Genomic DNA, 20,882 nt, shown 5'->3' on the forward strand with positions numbered 1-20,882 from the left:
TCATACCATGTGTGCTTTACCTGCTGCATTACTGCCTGAACCCGATTTGATAGCCTTTTGTTGACACGTGTGAATTCTGTCCCCTAAGCGCTAAGACAAGCACCCTTACTGGACATCTGTATTCCTTCTCCCACTGAAAGCTATCTTTATTCTTGGTACCCTACCTGTCCTGGATTTGTCTTCTCTCCATATGAGCTTTTGTCCACCTGGGCTTTGGTCTATTAGACCTGATTTCATTTTTCTCTTTTACTTTCACCACAATAAAATGTAAAATACTTGAACTAGTTGCATTTGCTGTAGATGGAGTTTTTTTGTTTTTGTTTGTATATTTTTCAAAAAGTAAAGTTTAGGAGCCAGAAGGTAGCTCAGTGGGTAAAGTACATGCTTTTCACACATAAGGCTCTGGGTTTGATCTCTAAAACCCAATTTTATTATTTTATTTTTATTTTATTTATTCATAAGGAAGATAGGAGGAGAAAGAACCAGACATAACTCTGGTACATATGCTGCCGGGGATTGAACTAGGGACCTCATGCTTGAAAGTCCAGTGCTTTATCCACTGCACCACGTCCCGGACCACTAAAACCCAATTTTAAAAAAGAAAAGAAAAACAAAAGCAAAATCAGCATCCTAAAATGGCAGTGCTCTTACACACAAACACATTTTTATTCTTTTTATTTCACTGAATGATGACAGAGACCCAACCCGGCTTTGACCTAGCACGTTATGATTGGGCCCTCCTCAATCGCTATCGAACAGGCCATGGCCGGTGCGCCGCTATGTTCCATCGCTGGGGAGCCAGAGACGACCCGAACTGCCCCTGCGGCTACAGACAGACTGTGACCCACATAGTCAACGACTGCCACCTCTCCAGATTCAAAGGAGGTCTCGAAATTTTACATCAGGCTCAACCTGACGCTGTTGACTGGCTACGGAAGAAGGGCAAACGCTAGAAGAAGAAGAATGACAGAGAAAAGTCAAGAGGCAAAGAGACACCTGCAACATTGCTTCACTCCTCAAGAAGCTTCTCCCCAGCAAGTGGGGGCGGTGGGCTTGAACTTGCATCCTTACACATGGTAACACTTGTGCTCAACCTGGTGAGCCACTGTCTGACCCCACACAAAGAGCTTTAACAAAGTAAAATATCATTAGTTACTGGGAGGGGGTGGAAGGGAGGATTAAGGATTGCAAAAGACCACAATTATAGTTAACAAATCTGCCCTCCATCCAAAAGAGCTCTTTGGATGTTGAATGAGGCCAGCTATCTCTGAGTTGCTTAGATGAAGCTGAGGGTTGCTAGTGACACATAATAACCCCTCTTTCTGTGAATGGCAATGTGTAAGCATGCATAATGACCAGTGTACACTGCCTGGTGAGGCACATTAAGCATTACCTGAAAAGTGGAGGTTGCAGGTCCTAATTGACTCAAGACTTACTATGTGGCCAGATCAAAACACCAGACCTCTAGTGGTGGCAATTTTCTTTAATCAAAGTCAGTTGTGGCCAAAATTTCCCGGGAAAGATAGCATATGGCTTGGTGACTGTTGGCCCATGTGGTCTGTCTAATGCTTGTGGTAGCTCTGGATACTGTGATTTCCCCTCAAGGAGCTCATTGATATAATTTCAGACACTGTGTCTTTGCTTAAGAAAGCATGCAGTCTTGCTTTCTGTGCAAGATCTTACAAGACACTGGTGTGTCAGTTTTTCAGCCCCTGGTTCCAGATGTCTTTAGCAGCCCTACTTCCCCCCACCGCCCTCGGATGCTTGGCCAGCTTGTGTGTGTGAATAGCCTTTCTGTCTCATAGAGGCTATGAGAAACCCTGCTTGAGTATTTGAGAGTTAATCAGCATTTACTGAACAAACCCTCTATGAGGCACTGGTTATATTATCATTTACAGAGATTGTATGAGAGATTCTGCTGACCTCAAAATTATAGTCCAGAGGGGAACATCATAGATGAATTCAGAGACCCATTCTGGAGGACCACAGGAAATTAGGAGGAAAGCAAAACCAGCTCTTGTTTTGAGTTCTGTTTCTTCAGACTTCTCTGTTGGCATTGGTGGCTTGAGTGGCCAGGCAATTGGCATTCCACCATTTATAGGCATGTTCTGTTTTTAGATTGAAATTGTGGTTTGGGAAGGATGTACAATCATTTCCAACAGATGCTTGTTGAGTGTATGAAGTACTAAGAGTTGTTGAGTGTACAAAGTACTGAGAGTTTTAGTTTCAGCGTCTGCTTCTAAGGAACCATTCACATATGGAAAGGTATGGCATGCTTTCTGACAAAATGAAATCTTCATAAAATCCAGGTCTTCATCAGAGAAAAGCATAATTGTCTAGTAGAAATATATGTTAAACAATTAGCCTCTCTGGGAAGTAGAACTTGGAGTTTGGGGCACATGGCAGGAGAAAAGGAAAAATCTTCATTTTTGTTATATTCATTTCTGTGTGACTGGAAGTTTTTATATTTATTTGTTTCACACTGTTCATGATTTTAGTGGATTTTGTTTTAAGACTTACTTATTTTTTCGTGAGCTAGAATGAACCTTTTTGGAACTTTAAAAAAATTTTTTTTAAAGTTCTATTTATTATTCCCTTTTCTTGCCCTTATTGTTTTATTGTTGTAGTTATTGATGTTGTTGTTGTTGGATAGGACAGAGAGAAACGGAGAGGAGGGGAAGACACCTGCAGACCTGTTTCACCGCCTGTGAAGCGACTCCCCTGCAGGTGGGGAGCCGGGGCCTCAAACTGGGATCCTTCCGCTGGTCCTTGCACTTTGCGCCACATGCACTTAACCTGCTGTGCTTCCGCCCCACTCCCCTTTTTGGAACTTTTATGCCTTTATTGGTTAGAAAGCTATATAAACTAGATTATATACATATTACTAACATGGACTATCTGTGTGATAGCATGAAGATTTTCTTTTCTTTGTAATTCCTCTGTTGTTTACATTTTTCTGTAACTGGTATTTGTATAAATAGAAAATAAAATTCTTTGACAATGCAAACCCAAAAGCACTTACAGATGACTATTATACGTTTAGCACATTTACAATATTTAGATTATAGTATACTAGCTTTTGCTTTTTTTCTTTCACAATTCTGTTAAGATTGTTCTTTATGGGGAGTCGGGCGGTGGCGCAGTGGGTTAAGCGCACGTGGCGCAAAGCGCAGGGACCGGCGTAAGGATCCCGGTTCGAGCCCCCGGCTCCCCACCTGCAGGGGAGTCGCTTCACAGGCGGTGAAGCAGGTGTCTATCTTTCTCTCCCCTCTCTGTCTTCCCCTCCTCTCTCCATTTCTCTCTGTCCTATCTAACAACAAAGCAACGTCAACAATGGCAATGATGGCCGCAACGAGGCTGCAACAACTAGGGCAACAAAAAGGGGGAAAAATGGCCTCCAGGAGCGGTGGATTCATGGTGCAGGCACCGAGCCCAGCAATAACCCTGGAGGAAAAAAAAAAAAGATTGTTCTTTATTTAACATTATTATTAAATTGAAATGGTGAAACGAGCATTTGCTTTTGCTCCTGTCCCTTTTCATTTGGAGTAAGTTAGGCTAGAAGCAAAAGGAGTGTAGCTGCTATTAACTATTCATCTATACTGTGAAGTCTGCTTAGAAAAATTCAAATTATGCTGATTGGGTTACAATTATATCTGTCAATGTGGGCTGTGATCTCTTATTTTAAAAAAATCCTAAGAATATATCTTTATATTTAGTTCTTTTGGAGAAAGCAGTTAGATTATCCCCTTCCCCCATCTGGTGCAGTGAAGAAAACTCATCTGCTAGTCTTGCTTTATATAACAGAATAAAAAATTCCAAGTTATTTGTAATTCAGGTTAAATAGTTAAATACTGTCCCAAATTTTGTTCTAGGAATCCATATTCTCTTATAATTACACTGAAAATAATAGTGTTCTGAGTTATTTAAGGAGATCAGAGATTGAAACAAAGATGTCATTTCTAAATTAATTTCTTTTTCCTTCCTTACAGCATGTGTTTGATGACCTCAGTGGATCAGTGTCCTTGTCTTGGGTTGGAGATAGTACTGGGGTAAGTAATATTTTGAGGTAGTTAATTCTGCCTAGCAAGAAGATGTAAATTTTGAGGATGTTGACACTGAATTATGTTATTTCTTAAAATTGTCTCTGTCCTCAAGTGTAGAAATTTTGTGTTTGCAGAATAGGCTTTCAGAGCTTTACTTGGATTGGTTTCACTTTAGAACGAGAGCATCTTGTCTCATCTTCTGCAGTAGGCATTTAGACACCTTTTTAGCCTTTGACTGTTTGACATCAAGACAAGCAAGGAGAAAGAGGAAAGAGAGTGCCAACTGCTGAGAAGGGAACACCTGTATAGAAGCAGAAAACTGCACAGTACATATCTTAGCATTTTCCCTCCAAACTGTATTGTTCCTGTGTCCTTCCCCACAATTAGTGTTGAGGACTGTGGTGCCCATGGACTCATAGTTGTCCAACTTCATCTGTTGTCCCTTTCTTTACCATAAAAGTGATACTACCAGAATTGGGGGGGGGGAGAGTGGAAGGGGAGTTAGTCACCTCCTTCTGGTATGTAGCTATCTCCCAGTAGGAGGGTTTGCTGAGGGTGTGTTGGCCTCAGGTCTTGAATCAAGTTGGTGTTCCCTGGCTCTGTTATTATTCTGCCTAATGTCAAGGGTCATAGCTCTTGACCTCTGGTGTTTTATTAAGGTGGGAGTTATAGGATTGAGGTACGTGCTGATGATCACAGGAGCCGTAAGAAATGTAATTTTGGTGCTAGAGAACAAGTTATGCCTTTTTATTTTAATTAATCTTTATATATTTAATAGAATGCCTTTACATGTCTCAGCTTCTAAAATTTTCATTGTAGCCTAATTTCCATAACTTACCTATTTAAATAGTTGAAATCACCTTTCTTGTCTTATTTGGGACTTGCTAACCTCTTGTACTAAGTTATCACAGTCTTCTCCTCATGGGTCTTTTTCTTTTTTTTTTTTTATTAATTTATTTATTTAAGAAAGGAGAAATTAACAAAATCATAGGATGGGGGGTACAACTCCACACAATTCCCGCCACCCAATCTCCATATCCCATCCCCTCCCCAATAGCTTTCCCATTCTCTATCCCTCTGGGAGCATGGGCCCAGGGTTGTTGTGGGTTGCAGAAGGTGCTTCTGTAATTGCTACCCCGGTATTTTTCTATAGAAAGGTACTTGGACAGGACCGAGCAGTAGCACAGTGGGTTAAGTGCACATGGCACAAAGCTGAAGGACCAACGTAAGGATCCCAGTTCAAGCCCTACCTCCACACCTGCAGGGGGTCGCTTCACAAGTGGTGAAGCAGGTCTGCAGGATCTTTCTCTCCCCCTCTCTATCTTACCCACCTCTCTCAATGTCTTTCTGTCCTGTCCAACAACAGCAGCAGCAACAATGACAATGGCAACAAAATGGAAAAAAAATGGCCTCCAGGAGCAGTGGATCATAGTGCATGCACCAAGCCCCAGCGATAATCCTGGAGGCAAAGAGAGAGAGGGAGAGAAAGGAAGGTAGGTAGGTATTTGGGCTAATTTATTTTTATAAGAAAGAGAGAGAGGAAACAAGACCCCAGAGTGTTTAGCTCTGTCATATAGTGATATCAATAATTGAATCTGAGATTTCTAGGACCTCAGAAATCCAAGTCCAGAGCACTACTGCTTCACTAGCCCCCAGAACCTAGAAAAATGCTAATAAAAATTAATTTCAAGGGGCTGGGTGGTAACACAGCAGGTTAAGCATATATGGCATGAAGCGCAAAGACCGACATAAGGATCCCAGTTTAAGCCCCCGGTCCCCCATCTACAAGAGGATCACTTCACAAGTGGTGAAGCAGGTCTACGGGTGTCTGTCTTTCTCTTCCTCTCTCTGTCTCCCCATCCTCTCTTGATTTCTCTCTGTCCTATCCGGCAACAATAGCAATAACAACAACAAGGACAACAAATTGAAAAAAAAAAGAAAGAAAGAAAGAAAGAAAAGAAAGGCCTACAGGAGCCATGGATTCATAGTGCAGGCACTGAGCCCCAGCAATAACCCTGGAAGAAAAAAGAAAAATTCAGCAGGAACAAGACAAGAGCCAATATATGTGACAATGACCCCTGTTACAGTATCTATGATTTTCTAGCCTTTGTAAGCAGATAGATAATTATTGTTTGAGACTATCTTATAATTACATACACATAAAATAGTTCTTTCCTTTGTTGTAACTTGTAGTTGATTAGCTCTGTTTTACTGCTTTAAGAATAAGGTATTTAAAAAAAAATGAGTTGAGATCTTGAATCATTGTAAGACCTAGTAGCTTGGTCCTTCTTGGGGTTTAGATTTATTATAATGTAAGAGCTACATAATGCAGGACTATTGACAGCCTTTCAGATGTCAGTTTAATCCCATTACATGCAAGCAAATAATAGGAGTATCTTATTGACTGAATGCTTTTTGTTTCTCTCCAGGTTATTCTAGTTTTGACTACCTTCCATGTACCACTGGTAATTATGGCCTTTGGACAGTCCAAGTTATATCGAAGGTGAGATGCATGGCATAGGGCAGAGGCATTGACTGAGAAACACATTGTGAATTTAAGCTTTTTCTTTTTCTTGACCTGATGAAATCTAACAATTAGTTTGAAAGATCTTTTATCATCTTAAAATTCCAGTATGCTGTCATATTATGTACAACTATTAATATCTACTTAGCAGCCTGAAGAAGTAGGAAAAGGGATCCAGGGAAAATTTGACTTGACTGAGTAGCTAAAGGATAAAGAAAAAAGAATCTAAAAGGATGTATGTGTCTTAATTTTAAAAGGATTTTATTTCAGGAAGGGAGCATGGAATATAACTATTTCCATTTCTTACATCAGGAGGCTCTTAGGTCAGCTCTACCAAAGTGATTTATAATCTCTTTGGTAATAGTGGTAGTAACTTATTCTGGAACCATGACCTACATACTATAAAATTCACAAGGTTTTAATATGGTCTTCTCAAAAAAATATATAAATAGAGTAAATGGCAGATTTGATTTAAAACTAGATACTTTTTGATTATCCTCTCAATCATTTGTGTCTATTCCATCCTTCCCCTTCCCCTGGGGCTGAAGACACATGACATCCTAGTAGATGACATAAAAACTATCACCAGGTCCATGGGATCTCTTAGGAGCCATTGTACTTTCTCAAAGTTCTTTATTTGACTCTTGGTCTTGATTCAGGTGGGTAAACCATGTTGAAGCTCTGAAATGAATTCATTCATGACATGGATCACACCTGCCCTTCCTAAGAAGTGTGATCCTTGATTGCTGCTCCTGAGCCAAGGGTCAGTGCTTCCTGCCTTTCAACACTGTGATATTGGCTTACAAATAGAACAAGGGGGGAAAAAAATGAACCAAGGAGGAATTGACTTCTTGGAAGTTTCTATACATTCCATGATGGCAAGATTGCAAACTAAATTGTTAGCTTCTCCAACAACTAGTCAGTTAAACACTGACATACAGCAAACAGGCAGTACATACTGATTGAATGAGTGAATGCCTTGGTTTCTCTATCATTTTCAGACTGATAATTTTTATTTATATGATAAGAGTTGACTATATAATGTAACATTCTACTGCTGGGAATATGTGATTTTGTTTATGCAGAAAGACTCATGCTTGAGGCTCCAAAGTCCCAGATTCCACCATTAGCCAGAGTTAAGCAGTGCTCAGGTCTCTTTCTCTCTCTCTCTTTGTATCTTGTTCTCTGTATCTCCCTCTTTCACTAAAATTAAACAAAATTTTTTTAAAAAGTTGCTTTCATGAACTCTTTCCTTTTTTTTTTTTGTGCCTCCAGGGATTATTTCTGAGTCTCAATGCCTGCACTATGAATCCACTGCTCCTGGAGGCTGTTTTTTCCCTTTTGTTGCCCTTGCTATTTTTTATCATTGTTGTGGTTACTGCTGTCATTGTTGTTGGATAGGACAGACAGAAATCGAGGGAGAAGGGGAAGACAGAGAGGAGAAGAGAAAGATAGACCCTTGCAGACCTGCTTCACCCTTGTGAAGTGACCCCCCCTGCAGGTGGGGAGCCAGAGGCTCAAACCAGGATCCTCACATCCATCCTTGCTCTTATCGCTATGTGCACTTAACCTGCTGCGCTACCATCCGTCCCGCATGAACTCTTGCCTAGTGATAAACCTTTTCTTAGCAATTTATCCTTCATTTCTGAAAACAAAGCAATAATACTATAAAAAAACAATGCAATAATACTATAAAACATTTGGAAATTTTAAAGAAAAAAACATCCAAAAGTCAAGTGTAACCTTGATTTTTAAAATTATTATCTTAATTTTCCTCTTTGGGATTTTTAGTTTTGTTGGCAGACCTGGAATTGAGTGTCAGTACTTTACAAGCAGAATGAATTTGGCCAAGTCACTTAACCTCCCTGAATCTTTTTGCCTTCTGTAGAAGATGGCAGCAATGGCCAGGTTGAGCTATTTCAAGTTATGCTTTGCATTGCCTAGCATGAAGTAAGAACTTGGCACTGTTAGCTGCTGCCATGCCAACAGGCTGGGATGGCATGTAGCCAGCATGTTTTGAGTGCTGTACCAGTTGTTAAAGTGGATTGAAATCCTTCCATACTGATTTGTAAAAAAAAGCAGTTCTCTTCTCCCAGTTGTTTCATAGCTCTACAAATACACTTCCATCTCTGCAAGTGTTACTAATATGTCGCATTTTGATCTGCATTCATTCTGAATAGTTAGGCTTAATACCATGCTAATTTTCATAGCTCCGTTATTTTTATTATTAGTAGATTGACATAGTTTACTTAATCATTACTTGCTTAGATGTTTGGGTTGCAACAAATTTTTCACCACAGGCTTACCTGAGAGATATTGCAGGTTTAGCTCCAAACCACCACCAGCAAAGCAAATATTGCAATAAAGAAAGTCACACTTTTTTACTTGCATATGAAAGTCATTTCTGTACTATACCATACTGTCTCTAAGTGTACAATAGCATTGTGTCTATAAAAAGAATATAAATACCTTAATTAAGTGTAACAGAAATACAAAGTGAGCACATGCTAATGAGGAAAAATGACATAGATAGATATGCTTGATGCAAAGTTACTGCAAACAATCAGTTTGGAAAAGAATGCAGTGCCTGTGAAGCACAACAAAGCAGAGCATGGTAAAATGAGGCAAGCCTCTATTCCTAATGCAGCTGTGATAAATATCACTCATATCATTTATCATAGAAGATGCTGTTTTTTAGTAGCAACTGGAAGCCTCCTTTCTGACTGAGCCCTTGTTTTGAAGACTACTTGCTAAGCTCTTCCGCCAGGTTGAATTGCCTTCCCTACATGTTATTTCAGTTACTCCTTTGCTTCCCTTCTGAACTCACTTTTTATTCTCCACATTGCTTCTTAATCATGACTATAACTGAACTTGACAGTTTTCTGAGTCATACCCATGGGGTGTGAAATGTGTTTCATGACTTTTTTCCCATCTTTTTTTCTTTTTAATACATGATCACTTTAAGATAGCCCAAACCAAAACATCCCCATGCTACCATTCAGATATCTACCACCATCTGATTCAGCCTCTTTCTACCTTGTCTTTATCTCTGGTTTTATGAGTAGTACACTTCACTTGAGAGGAATCCCATTCATTTCTGATATAGTAAAATGTTACCAGTGCTTTGTCTTCCTGTTGCACAGCAGTGTTGTTTGTTTTTGCCAAGGTCATTTTGAATGTTAATTTTTTTCTCCCTGCTGTGGAGACTCTTCCAGAATTTAAATGGAAACTACATATGCTTTGCTGCCTCTCCAACGGGGCTGGCCTGACCTGGTCTGAATTGATTCATGTCGAACATGGCAGCCAAAAGGCACATGTTGCTTCAGAAATTGAAAGGGAGGGAGCAGTTTGATCAAAACATGTTATGAACATGCTGAGAAAGAAAGTAAAACCTTGTTGAACTGCACTGAAGATGCCTCAGTTTTTCATGACCGAAGTGGATATATTGCTTCTTGGACTATCTTCTTCTATTAAATCTTCAATAGTCAAAAGATGTGGTTGGGATTCAAATAAAAGGCAGCTGACCACATGCCTGCCACCTGTTCTGAGTAATACAGCATGGAGGCTCACAAGAATGGGAGTTGTCTCTGTCACCTGTGCCAAGTTAGCTTTGATCTTTTGGTTATAAAAAAACAGTTGCTGAAAGATGGTGGAAATTATAAAGTCCCTAATGATTAGGGAAAATTGAATTATCTGTTAATCTATTCAATCGAAAAGAGTCATATTTGGATAGTATGTTTGATTCTCTGCTAATAATTTTTAATTTGTGTAATAGTTCTAAAGCACACCTGCCTTTCACTAGGAAAAAAGGAAGTAACTATCTATAATTGAGATTATAACTTTCTTTTTCTTTTTTTTGTAACAGAAAGATGTTTTGCACTTTTTAAATTCTCTAACCTCTTGAGTCTAACTTTAGCTACTATGCCATCTCCCTAGACCACCAAACCTTCCTGACCCAAGTTTTCCTTTTTTTTTTTTTTTTTTTACCAGAGCACTGCTCAGCCCTGGCTTATGGTGGTGCGGGAGATTGATTGAACCTGGGACTTTGGAGCTTCAGGCATGAGAGTCAGTTTGCCTAACCATTATGCTATCTACCCCCATCCAAACCAAACTTTTCTAAAGCTTTTATTTATTTATTAATGAGAAGGATAGAAGGGAGGGGGAGGGAGGGAGAGAGAGACCACTCAAACCAAACTTTATCATGTACAGCAGGCACTTTCTCACTGGGCCACTTCTTGGAGGGTTTTGATGATCTATCTTTTTGAGAGGAAAGTAGATTTATTACACTGAATTGTTTCACAGAATTGTAGAAGCTAGCAAACTTGAAATCTATTGGGTAAGGCAGCAGGCTAGAAATTTAAACATGTAAGGGCTGGGCAGTGGCACACCTGGTAGAATGCACATATTCCCATGTGCAGGGACCCAGGCTCAAGTACCTTTGTCCCCACCTATAGGAGAAACACTTCACAAGTGGTGAAACGGTACTAGAAGTGTTTCTGTTTTCTCTTATCTATGTCCCCCCTTCCCTTTCAGTTTCTCTATATATATATATCCAGAATATATATAGGAAAGTCTTTCACACAGCCATTTTGCTCTCTTCCTGGTCCCAGCATGTGCATTATTCTTAGGCATGTTCACACCACAGATATATGCAAAAGCATTTGTTTCTTGTTGGTAAATAAATGAGCAGTAATATATTAGAGATGGTGTTTAGAATTGCTATTAAGATTTTGTTTCTAAAGCCAAACAGTTCACAGTATTTTGTTAAATTACCATTTAACTGTTATTCTTATCTATCAGTTATATGGAATTTGACAAGTAGACTTGTTTTTAAAGTGTTTCATTTGGTGGGAGTCAGGCGGTAGGTAGCACAGCGGGTTAAGCGCACATGGCCCGAAGCTCAAGGACCGGCATAAGTATCCCGGTTCGAGCCCCCGGCTCCCCACCTGCAGGAGAGTCGCTTCACAGGCGGTGAAGCAGGTCTGCAGGTGTCTTTCTCTCCCCATCTCTGTCTTCCTCTCCTCTCTCTATTTCTCTCTGTCAACAATGACAACACCAAGAACAACTACAACAATAAAACAAAATAAAAAACAATAAACTACAACAATAAAAAAGGGAATAAATAAATAAATATTAAAAAAAGATGTTTCATTTGTTTCTTCATGATGATTGTTATATGCGAATATGCTTGGTGATGGAAAATAAAGCTACTTTTAAATACAGTATTATATTGCAATATATGCCTGGGTCCAGTATGGTCTCCATAGAACCCGACTTAAGCCCCCAAAAGGTTGATGCTTTCCCACTGTGTTCAGTTTAGTTAACTGACTAGAGTGTTATAGCTGATGATTTTTTTTCAACTCCAGTATCACTTTATTGATGTTGATACTTTTCTTTCATTCATATTGCTTTCTTTTCCTCTGATGGCCAGGTATATATTTGTTGTAGCAACTTGTTTTATTTTGTTTTATTTATTTATTCATTTTTAAATAAGTTTTTTTAAAGTCATATTTATTTATTGGATAGAGACAGCCAGAAATCAAGAGAGGAGGTGGTGATAGAGAGGAAGAGAGACAGAGAGACTCTGGCAGCACTGCTTCACCACTCACAAAGCTTTCCCCCTGAAGGTGGGGACCGGAGGTGGGGGGGTTTGAACCTGGATCCCTGAGCATATAACATACACATTCCCTCAGGTGCACCACCAGCCCCTTTGCTTTATTTTTACATTATGATTCTTATTACTATTTTAATAACTAGAGCATTGCTCAGCATTGCTCAGTAATAATAATCTGGCATGTGGTGGTGCTGGGAATTGAATCTGGGACCTCAGAGCCTCTGGCATGAAAGTCTTTTGTATAATCATGCTGTCTCCCCACCTCTCTGGCAAGTTCTTAAAAAGTAAGTCTGTAGGAGTTGGGCGGTAGCACAGTGGGTTAAGCGCACATGGTGCAAAGCGCAGGGACTGGTATAAAGATCCTGGTTCGAGCCCCTGGCTCCCCACCTGCCTGGGAGTGGCTTCACAAGCGGTGAAGTAGTTCTGCAGGTGTCTGTCTTTCTCTCCCCCTGTCTGTCTTCCCCTCCTCTCTCCATTTCTCTCTGTCCTAACAACGACGATAACAACAACAATAATAACTACATCAATAATTAAAAAAACAACAAGGGTAACAAAAGGGAAAATAAATAAATAAAATACCAAAAAAAAATTTTTTAAAGCAAGTTTGCTAGTGATAATCAAGTTGCTGCAGACCCCCTGGCTCCAGAAGGTTGCCTAAACTGCTTATGATATGCACTTGATAGAGCTAGGAACTGTGTGTGCACATCCTAAAGTCTGCTGTCAGGAGAAAAAAAACTAATTCAAAGCCAAAGCAAGGTAATATAGGAATCTGCTGGGTCATGTTCAATCCCTGTTTTATTTATCTAGGAATTTTCTCTGTGTGCACTAAAAGATGAAAAGACTCATCATACAACTTAAAGTCATATTGAGTTTGCTTTAGCACACAGTCATGAATCCGTCCAAATATTCACAGATATGTACCTCTTGTCTTTCTCCAGATTCCTTTTAGCTGGCTTTTGCTTTAGTCAGGCTTAAGGCCTGACAAGATAGAGGAGGACTGGAAGCTATAAAGGAAAAAAACCCACATGTAGTTTAAAATTGTGTCTAATTTGGGACTGAGAGTTAAGAGAACTGGATTGTAACTTTCTGTTTTTCCCTAAATTAACTGGATGGCTTTTGATAAATTGCCTCCCATTGTATCTCCTCATCTGTGAAATAAGAGAGTTGGACAAGATGTTCTCTTCAGTTTCTTGCATCTCTCATGTTGTGCAGTTTGTGATACTTTGTCAAGGCTGCTACCAAAAATTGTACCATTCTTTTAAAAAAAATTTTTAAATATTTATTTATTTTCCCTTTTGTTGCCCTTGTTTTATTGTTGTAGTTATTTATTATTGTTGTTCTTGATGTTGTTCTTAGGTAGGACAGAGAGAAATGGAGAGAGGAGGGGAAAACAAAGGGGGAGAGGAAGATAGACACCTGCAGACCTGCTTCACTGCTTGTGAAGTGACTCCCCTGCATGTGGAGAGCTGGGGGCTCGAACCAGGATCCTTATGCCAGTTCTTGCACTTTGCGCCACCTGCACTTAACCCGCTGTGCTACCGCCCGACTCCCAAATTGTACCATTCTTTATGACATGTATCTCAGTAAAGTCCATTGCACATTGCACTATCCCTCAATACATTTATTTAACTTTAACAATACATCTATTTAAATTTAACAGTTTTAACTTTAGCTTTGTGTCATATTTTGAAAGCTTTATATGGAATTGAGTTAGACAAATACTGATTTTTTTTTTTGCTTTTGTTTTTTGAAAACTAAAACTAAATATGGATTTAAATGCCACTCAACAGTATTGTTGGAATGAACTTTTAGGAAAAACTTTGACAGCCTAAGAATCGAGATTATATTTGTTTTTCCTAGTTTCTTAGTTCTGTGTGCCATATGCTTTGGAGACTTGTACCTAGGAATGATAATGGGGGGGGGTGGCTTCAAGACTCTTGCAACTTAGTGTACAGGTTTATCATGAGTACAGTACAGTGATAGACTAATTAGGTGTCTTCAGTACATTGAGCAGAGATCCCAACTCAAGCTAGCTTAAAGAACAGTAGAACTCATGACTTACAGCTCAATTCAGAGGAAGAACAGGCTTCAGGATCAGCTCAGTCCACTGTCATAGGATCCGACTTTTTAAAGTTCCAGATTTGCATCAGCAGGTTTATCTTCAAGTCACTGTGTCATAATTGTTTTACATTTACATGCTACTGTGTTGTGGTTTCTCATCCTCTGAACTATTGGCATTTGAAGCCAGGTTGAAGTGAAACTGTGCTGTTCATTGTAGAATATGTGGCAACATCCGTGGCCTGTAACTGTCTAGATGCTGGGAATACCTCAGCCCTGAGCTGTGATATTCCAGAATGTCTCCTGACATTACCCACTTGTTTTGGAGTAGGGTGGTGTTAAAAAATACATTAATTATGGTGCCAGGTGGTGGCACACCTGGTTGAGTGCTCACAGTACAGTGCATGAGGACCTAGGTTCAAGCCCCTTGTCTGCACCTGCAGGGGATAGCTTCACAAGTGGTGAAGCAGGGCTGCAAGTGTCTCTCTGTCTCTCTCTTCTCCTCCCCTCTCAATTTCTCTGTCTCTATCCAATAATAAATAAATAAATAAGACATTGATTTGAGAACCTCTGGTCTAGAGGAAAATAGACCATCTTCACAGACCACTTAATCTTCTTTCATACTAATCAACACATGACATCCTTTGACAGGAGGGTGACTGCCTCAGTAAAGTAGATGGAAAGGGAAATGGAAGTTAAGTGGGAGCCCAACATTGTCTGTGACCACTGCATTCTAAACCTATCTTGTTTTCTTCTCAGTGAGGACTATGGGAAGACTTTTAAGGATATTACAAACCTCATCAATAATACTTTCATTCGGACTGAATTTGGCATGGCTATTGGCCCTGAAAACTCTGGAAAGGTGAGACTTATTTAGGCCTAAATAGAGCTATGCTTGATGCCACATGTGAAGCTACCAGATACTAATATTGTAATGACCCAGGAACATATAGTAATATATCTAGTTTGCAGTTGTTCTATTTTAGTGTTTATACTGATCTCAAAAGAATGAAATTCAGCACATAAATCCTCCTCTTCTTCCCTCCTCTCCATCCTCCTCTTTGTTCCTATTTAAGATGCACCAGAACTCTTCATAGTAATGTGGCAGTTGTCTAGCTTTATATACTTCTTAAGAGGACAATACTTTAGGTTTTGGGGAACTGGAATTGACCAAGTTCAAATTCATGTATGATACCCTAGTCCCGTTTTTTGGATATGTTTTATAAGATTAATACTGAAAGAGTAGCGTATGCCTAGTAATCTTAATATCTCTTCTTTCAGAATTAATTTTTTAAAACTGATATCGATGAAAATCAGTGTAAGAACTTCCTATGGTTTTATAGTTTTATATCCTAAATCAGAACATTTCTTGTCCTAATTAGGTGATCTTAACAGCTGAGGTTTCTGGAGGAAGTCCTGGAGGAAGAATCTTCAGATCATCAGACTTTGCAAAGAACTTTGTTCAGACCAATCTCCCATTCCATCCTCTGACTCAGATGATGTATAGCCCTGAAAATTCTGATTATCTTTTAGCTCTCAGCACAGAAGTAAGTCTTCTTGAGGAACTTGTTTTGCCTTTTTCATTTTTGTAGTCTCAAAATCCAGTATTTTAAAAGGACTCTGTTCTTAATAGTTTTATGTCAGACTACTTACTTTCTGGTAACTTCTTTTGACAGGGTGTGGGGGGGGAACATTTTTTCCTTATTTGGCAGAGGGCACAGTCCTTTTTTCTGTGTTGTGTCTTCTAGTTAAGTATAATATCTAAATGATGTATTTTTAAAGTGAATAGATATGTGCTATTGGAGTAAGGGACAACATAAATCGTTAAACTCCTAATGTTATTGTCCCCTTCCTATGACCAGGTCACATATTTGTAAATTTTTTTTAAACATTGATTTCTGTTTTTGACTCTGATGTGTTAAATCCCCAGTCTTAAATTCCTGTACTCCTATTATTGTATCCCCTGTACTCCTACTGTGTTCTGTCTTTTCCCTTGAAGCCAATGTCTGCTGCTCATTCTCCTTTCTTCTTTTTAATATTTTTATTTATTTATTACTTTATAGAGACAGAGAAATTGAGAGGGAAGAGGGAGAGAATGAGAGAAACACCTGCATCCCTGCTTCACTACTCATGAAGCTTCCCTCCCACAGGTGGGGGTGGGGGCTTGAACCCAGGTCCTTGTGCATTGTGATGTGTGCACTCAATCAGGTATACCATCACCCAAACCCCTTTTATATATTCTTAAAAAGTTACTCTTGATAGAGACAGAGAGAAATTTAGAGAGGAGAGGGGGAGAGATAGGCACAGAGATACCTGCAGCCCTGCTTTACCACTCGTGAAGCTTCTCTATGCAGGTGGGGACCAGCGGCTTGAACTTGGGTCCTCTTGCACTGTGATGTGGGTGCTTAGCCAGGTGTGCCACCACCTGGCCACATTCTTTCTTCTTTAAGTGCCCTGATAAGGACCTTCAGTTTTTTCTTTCCTGGAGGACCAATTTCCTCCATCATAAGGGCCCAAAGAGATTACCAGCTTATGGCAACCATAATTAAACTTTATGTTTATATGGCTCTCTCTAATCTTACTTCTTAAGAGTTTGGTCTACTAACCACCAACATGAGGTAAAAACCCTTGGGAGACTGGTTTTAGCTGCACAGTTCTAGCCCCTGGTCCACATATAGTAAATCAGTGGCTTGTGGTTGCAAGGTGACTATATTGTTAACAAACTCTCCAGCTGAGCCTGAACATTTGAGAGTCATTGCTACGATAACTGTTCTGGGGACACACACAGAATCATCTTGGGTGGGAAAGTTGAGATGGGCAAAAGGGCATTATAGGGAGGGTGGAGAACACTGGAAGAGAATAGGTTTTCTGTGGCTTGAACTTTGAGCAATAATAAAGCTGCAGGATACAAGGAAAGTTAGAATTTAACTACCTTGCTTAGGAGGCCTCAGATCTTAGCAACATTTCCTGCAAATCAACTTCTAGAAGCTTGAGCCAAAAACCCTTCATAGTGCTGGCACTGAGCCCCAGCAATAATCCTGGAGACAAAAAAAAAAAAAGTGGCAGCTGGCAAAATAGCTCACTTGGATAGTGTACTGCTTTGCCATGTACACAACCCAGGTTTAAGCCTCGCCTCACTACATTGAAGGAAGCTTTGGTGCTGTGGTCTCTTTCACTCTCTGCCTCTCTGACTATATATAAAATACATTTACACACACACACACACACACACACACACACATTTCTAGCTCCCTGCATATACTGCAATGGTATACCACTTCTCCACATCTGCTAGTACTAGTCAGTCCTTGTGCAATGACATCTTCTTTCCCCAGTTGCCTTCTTTTGGTTATACTACTCATCATTCAAAACAGTTCAGCTTCCTCAAAACTATCTGATGTAATAACCCTCTTCTCTGCTATTAATATCATGTTTCTGTAACACTTAATCATGTTGTATCAAACATTCTTTTTTCTTTTCCCATACCTCTTATTATTCTGTGGGCTCCTTGAGTGCAGGAGGTGTGCCCCTTCCCCCCTTGTATCTTTAGTACAACATCTGGTACAGTTCCTGGCACATAGTAGGCATTTCATAAGCATTTATTATTCTGAATTTCCTGAAGGGGCCCTTCATAAGCCATGTGTGTGTATATGGAGCTCAGGCAGCTTGGATGGAACTTCAGGGTGTGTTTTTTACTGTCATAAATAAATATGAATTATTAGAGGTCAGACATGCAGCTGCACAGGATAAAGCTGGGATTTTGATAAGTCATTTATAATCTTTCAGAATGGCCTGTGGGTGTCCAGGAATTTTGGGGGAAAATGGGAAGAAATCCACAAAGCAGTATGTTTGGCCAAATGGTGAGTAACCAAAGACTCCATCTGTGCAAAGTCCTAAACCTTTCCTGACGGTGCTGCCAAAAGTCACATGAGTAAATATTGAGCACTTACTATGTGCCAAGTACTCTTCAGGGTGCCGTAAGGGATACAAGAGAAGGGTGTGACACAGACCTTGACCTGGAAGAGTTCCTAATTCTGGGAAAGAAAACCTAGTCACAGTAAAAGTTAGACTATGAAGTTTAAGTAAGGCATCCAACATAGTAGTAGTTGTCTGCAAAATTCTTCATAAACGGCGACATTTATTAGAATAACATGAAATACAGGTTTGATTTAGGCTTGTATGTACTTCATGCCCAGATTTGAGTGACTCCTGTAAAACAGAGACCAGATTCCTCAGCCTGGCATAGAAGGAACACTTGATGTGAGCTGGCCTTTATCACCCTCTCTAACATTAGCTTCTCCTTCCCTCACCTTGACTTGGTGCTCCGTCAGTGTTTAAAGACTTGTAGTGGCTGCCAAAATAACTCACTCCCTCATCTAGAGGTCTATTTCAGCTATGTGGAATATAATGAGGAGTCAGGAAGAAAACCCAAAGAGCTTGCAGACTGCCAGATTCACAGTAGCACCAAAATTCATTCACTTCTCTCAGTGAGCCCCTGCCCCACAAGCACACACGACACATGTGTGCACAACATACCATCACCAGGTACAGACTTAGAAGTGATATAGTGAAAGGAGCTCTTATTTGGGAGTTGAGTCACCGTTGTTTTAACTTGGCTTTACTGCTTAGTCAATGGCTTAAACTTTCTGGAACTCTTTTTTTTTTTCCTTCTATGAAAGGAGATTTGTTTGGGTTTGGGGGGGATGGTTGAACAAGAACTGATTTAAGAGCCTTCATACCTCCAAAATTCTGGTTAAGCACAGATCTTTATTTAATGCCTCTTTCTTCTTTCTCTTTGACTAATGTCAGCAAATTTATTAATCTGGCTTTGTAGTTGAGACTAGATTGCTGCCAAAGGTGGGCTGTGTGAGTGCTAGCAAGGACACTGCCTGAGCTGGATGGAGACAGAAGAACTAGAAGAACAGGCAGAAACCCAAGAGAATAATAACAGGGTGAAATATTTGAGTGACAGATCAAGAGAGCACACATACCTCAGTGACTTCTAATGGGAACATTATGCTATGGTTCAGAGGGTTGGTGTTCATGGTGATGACCTATAATGCTAAGGATGATGGGTCTAATGTCCTCTACTTTGGGAGCCAGACATGTGTGCAGTTTCCTAAGGCATTGTCTGATACGTCTGTTTAAATTAACTAAAAGGTAAAAAGATGATTAAAGTGGACCTTTTCCAGCAAGTGCTGGGTAGATGAGTTGTTTCATTTTTTCCTCAGTACTACCATGGCATACATTGCCTCTTAAGCTTTCATTTTATGTTTTTTTTATTTTACTTTTTATTTAAGAAAGGAGACATTAACAAAACCGTAGGATAGGAGGGGCACAACTCCACACAATTCCCACCACTCGATCTCCATATCCCATCCCCTCCCCGATAGCTTTCCCATTCTCTATCCCTCTGGGAGTATGGACCCAGGGTCGTTGTGGGTTGCAGAAGGTGGAAGATCTGGCTTCTGTAATTGCTTCCCTCATTTTATGTAATTTAATGAATTCTGTCTTCACCATTAGTGGTCTTACCAGGAAGAAACTTCTATTGACATATTTTAAATGTTTATTTACATTATGAAAGGGCTGGGTGTTGACACACCTGGTTTGAATATATATGTTACAGTATACAAGGATTCAGGTTCAAGCCCCCATTCCCTACCTGCAAGGGAAAAGCTTCACTAGCAGTGAAGCAGTGTTGTGGGAGTCTTTCTCTCCCTTTCTTCCTTTCCCCTCTAAGTTTCTCACTGCCTTATCAAATAAATAATATTAATAAATGAATTAAAGTATTTACTTTATGAAATTGGAGGGGGACAGAGTACCATATACAGTGCAGAGGACTGAACTTAGGGCCCTACTCATGTAAGTCCTGCACTCTACCCACTGTGCCATCTCCCCGCCACAGGAAATAACTTTTTTTTAAATTTATTTTTTATTTACGAAAGGATAAATTAACAAATCCAGGGGAAGCAATTACAGAAGCCAGACCTTCTACCTTCTGCAACCCTCAACGACCCTGGGTCCATGCTCCCAGAGGGCTAGAGAATGGGAAAGCTGTCATGGGAGGGGGTGGGTTATGGAGATTGGGTGGTGGGAATTGTGTGGAGTTGTACCCCTCCTACCTTATGTTTTTGTTCATTAATCCTTTCTTAAATAAAAAAAATTTTTAAAAATTAACAAATCCATAGGGTAGGAGGGGTACAACTCCACACAGTTCCCATCACCCAATCTCCCCAGGTGGTTCACTTTCTAACAAAGACCCAAAACCTAGATATACACCAGTTTCTGTGAGGAAATAACTTTTAAGGTGACTAAGTTAGCAAATTTTTCTCCCAATAGAATAAATAAGTAGAGGGGCCAGGTGGCACCTGGTTGAGCACACATGTTACAGTGCGCAAGGACCCAGGTTCGAGCCCCTGGCCCCCACCTGCAGGGGGAAAGCTTTACAAGTGGTAAAGCAGTGCTGCAGGCGTCTCTCTGTCTCTCTCCTTCTCTGTCACCCCCTTCCCTCTCAATTTCTGACTTTCTCTATCCAGCAAATAAAGATAAAAAAAATTAAAAAAAAGAATAAGTAGAATGTGTACAAGTGTATAAGCTAAACTATAATAATTTCAATAATTAAAATGCATCTTTATATATATGT

The 20,882-nt window shown here is 39.9% G+C and overlaps 1 protein-coding gene across 2 annotated transcripts in view; it reads left to right on the plus strand.

Annotated features, from left to right (window-relative positions):
* The window catches only part of SORT1 (sortilin 1), a 76,512-nt gene that overhangs the window by 25,814 nt on the left and 29,816 nt on the right, over window positions 1-20,882 (plus strand). For both annotated transcript variants that reach the window (XM_007529326.2, XM_007529327.3), the window contains exons 2-6: window positions 3,990-4,049; window positions 6,473-6,546; window positions 14,999-15,101; window positions 15,622-15,786; window positions 18,026-18,099. In XM_007529326.2, the coding sequence (XP_007529388.2) occupies window positions 3,990-4,049; window positions 6,473-6,546; window positions 14,999-15,101; window positions 15,622-15,786; window positions 18,026-18,099 (476 nt within the window). The remainder of the gene's footprint in view (window positions 1-3,989; window positions 4,050-6,472; window positions 6,547-14,998; window positions 15,102-15,621; window positions 15,787-18,025; window positions 18,100-20,882) is intronic.

The sequence above is a fragment of the Erinaceus europaeus genome, chromosome 11 (genome assembly GCF_950295315.1).
Source record: "Erinaceus europaeus chromosome 11, mEriEur2.1, whole genome shotgun sequence".
In the NCBI taxonomy this organism is placed as follows: domain Eukaryota; kingdom Metazoa; phylum Chordata; class Mammalia; order Eulipotyphla; family Erinaceidae; genus Erinaceus; species Erinaceus europaeus.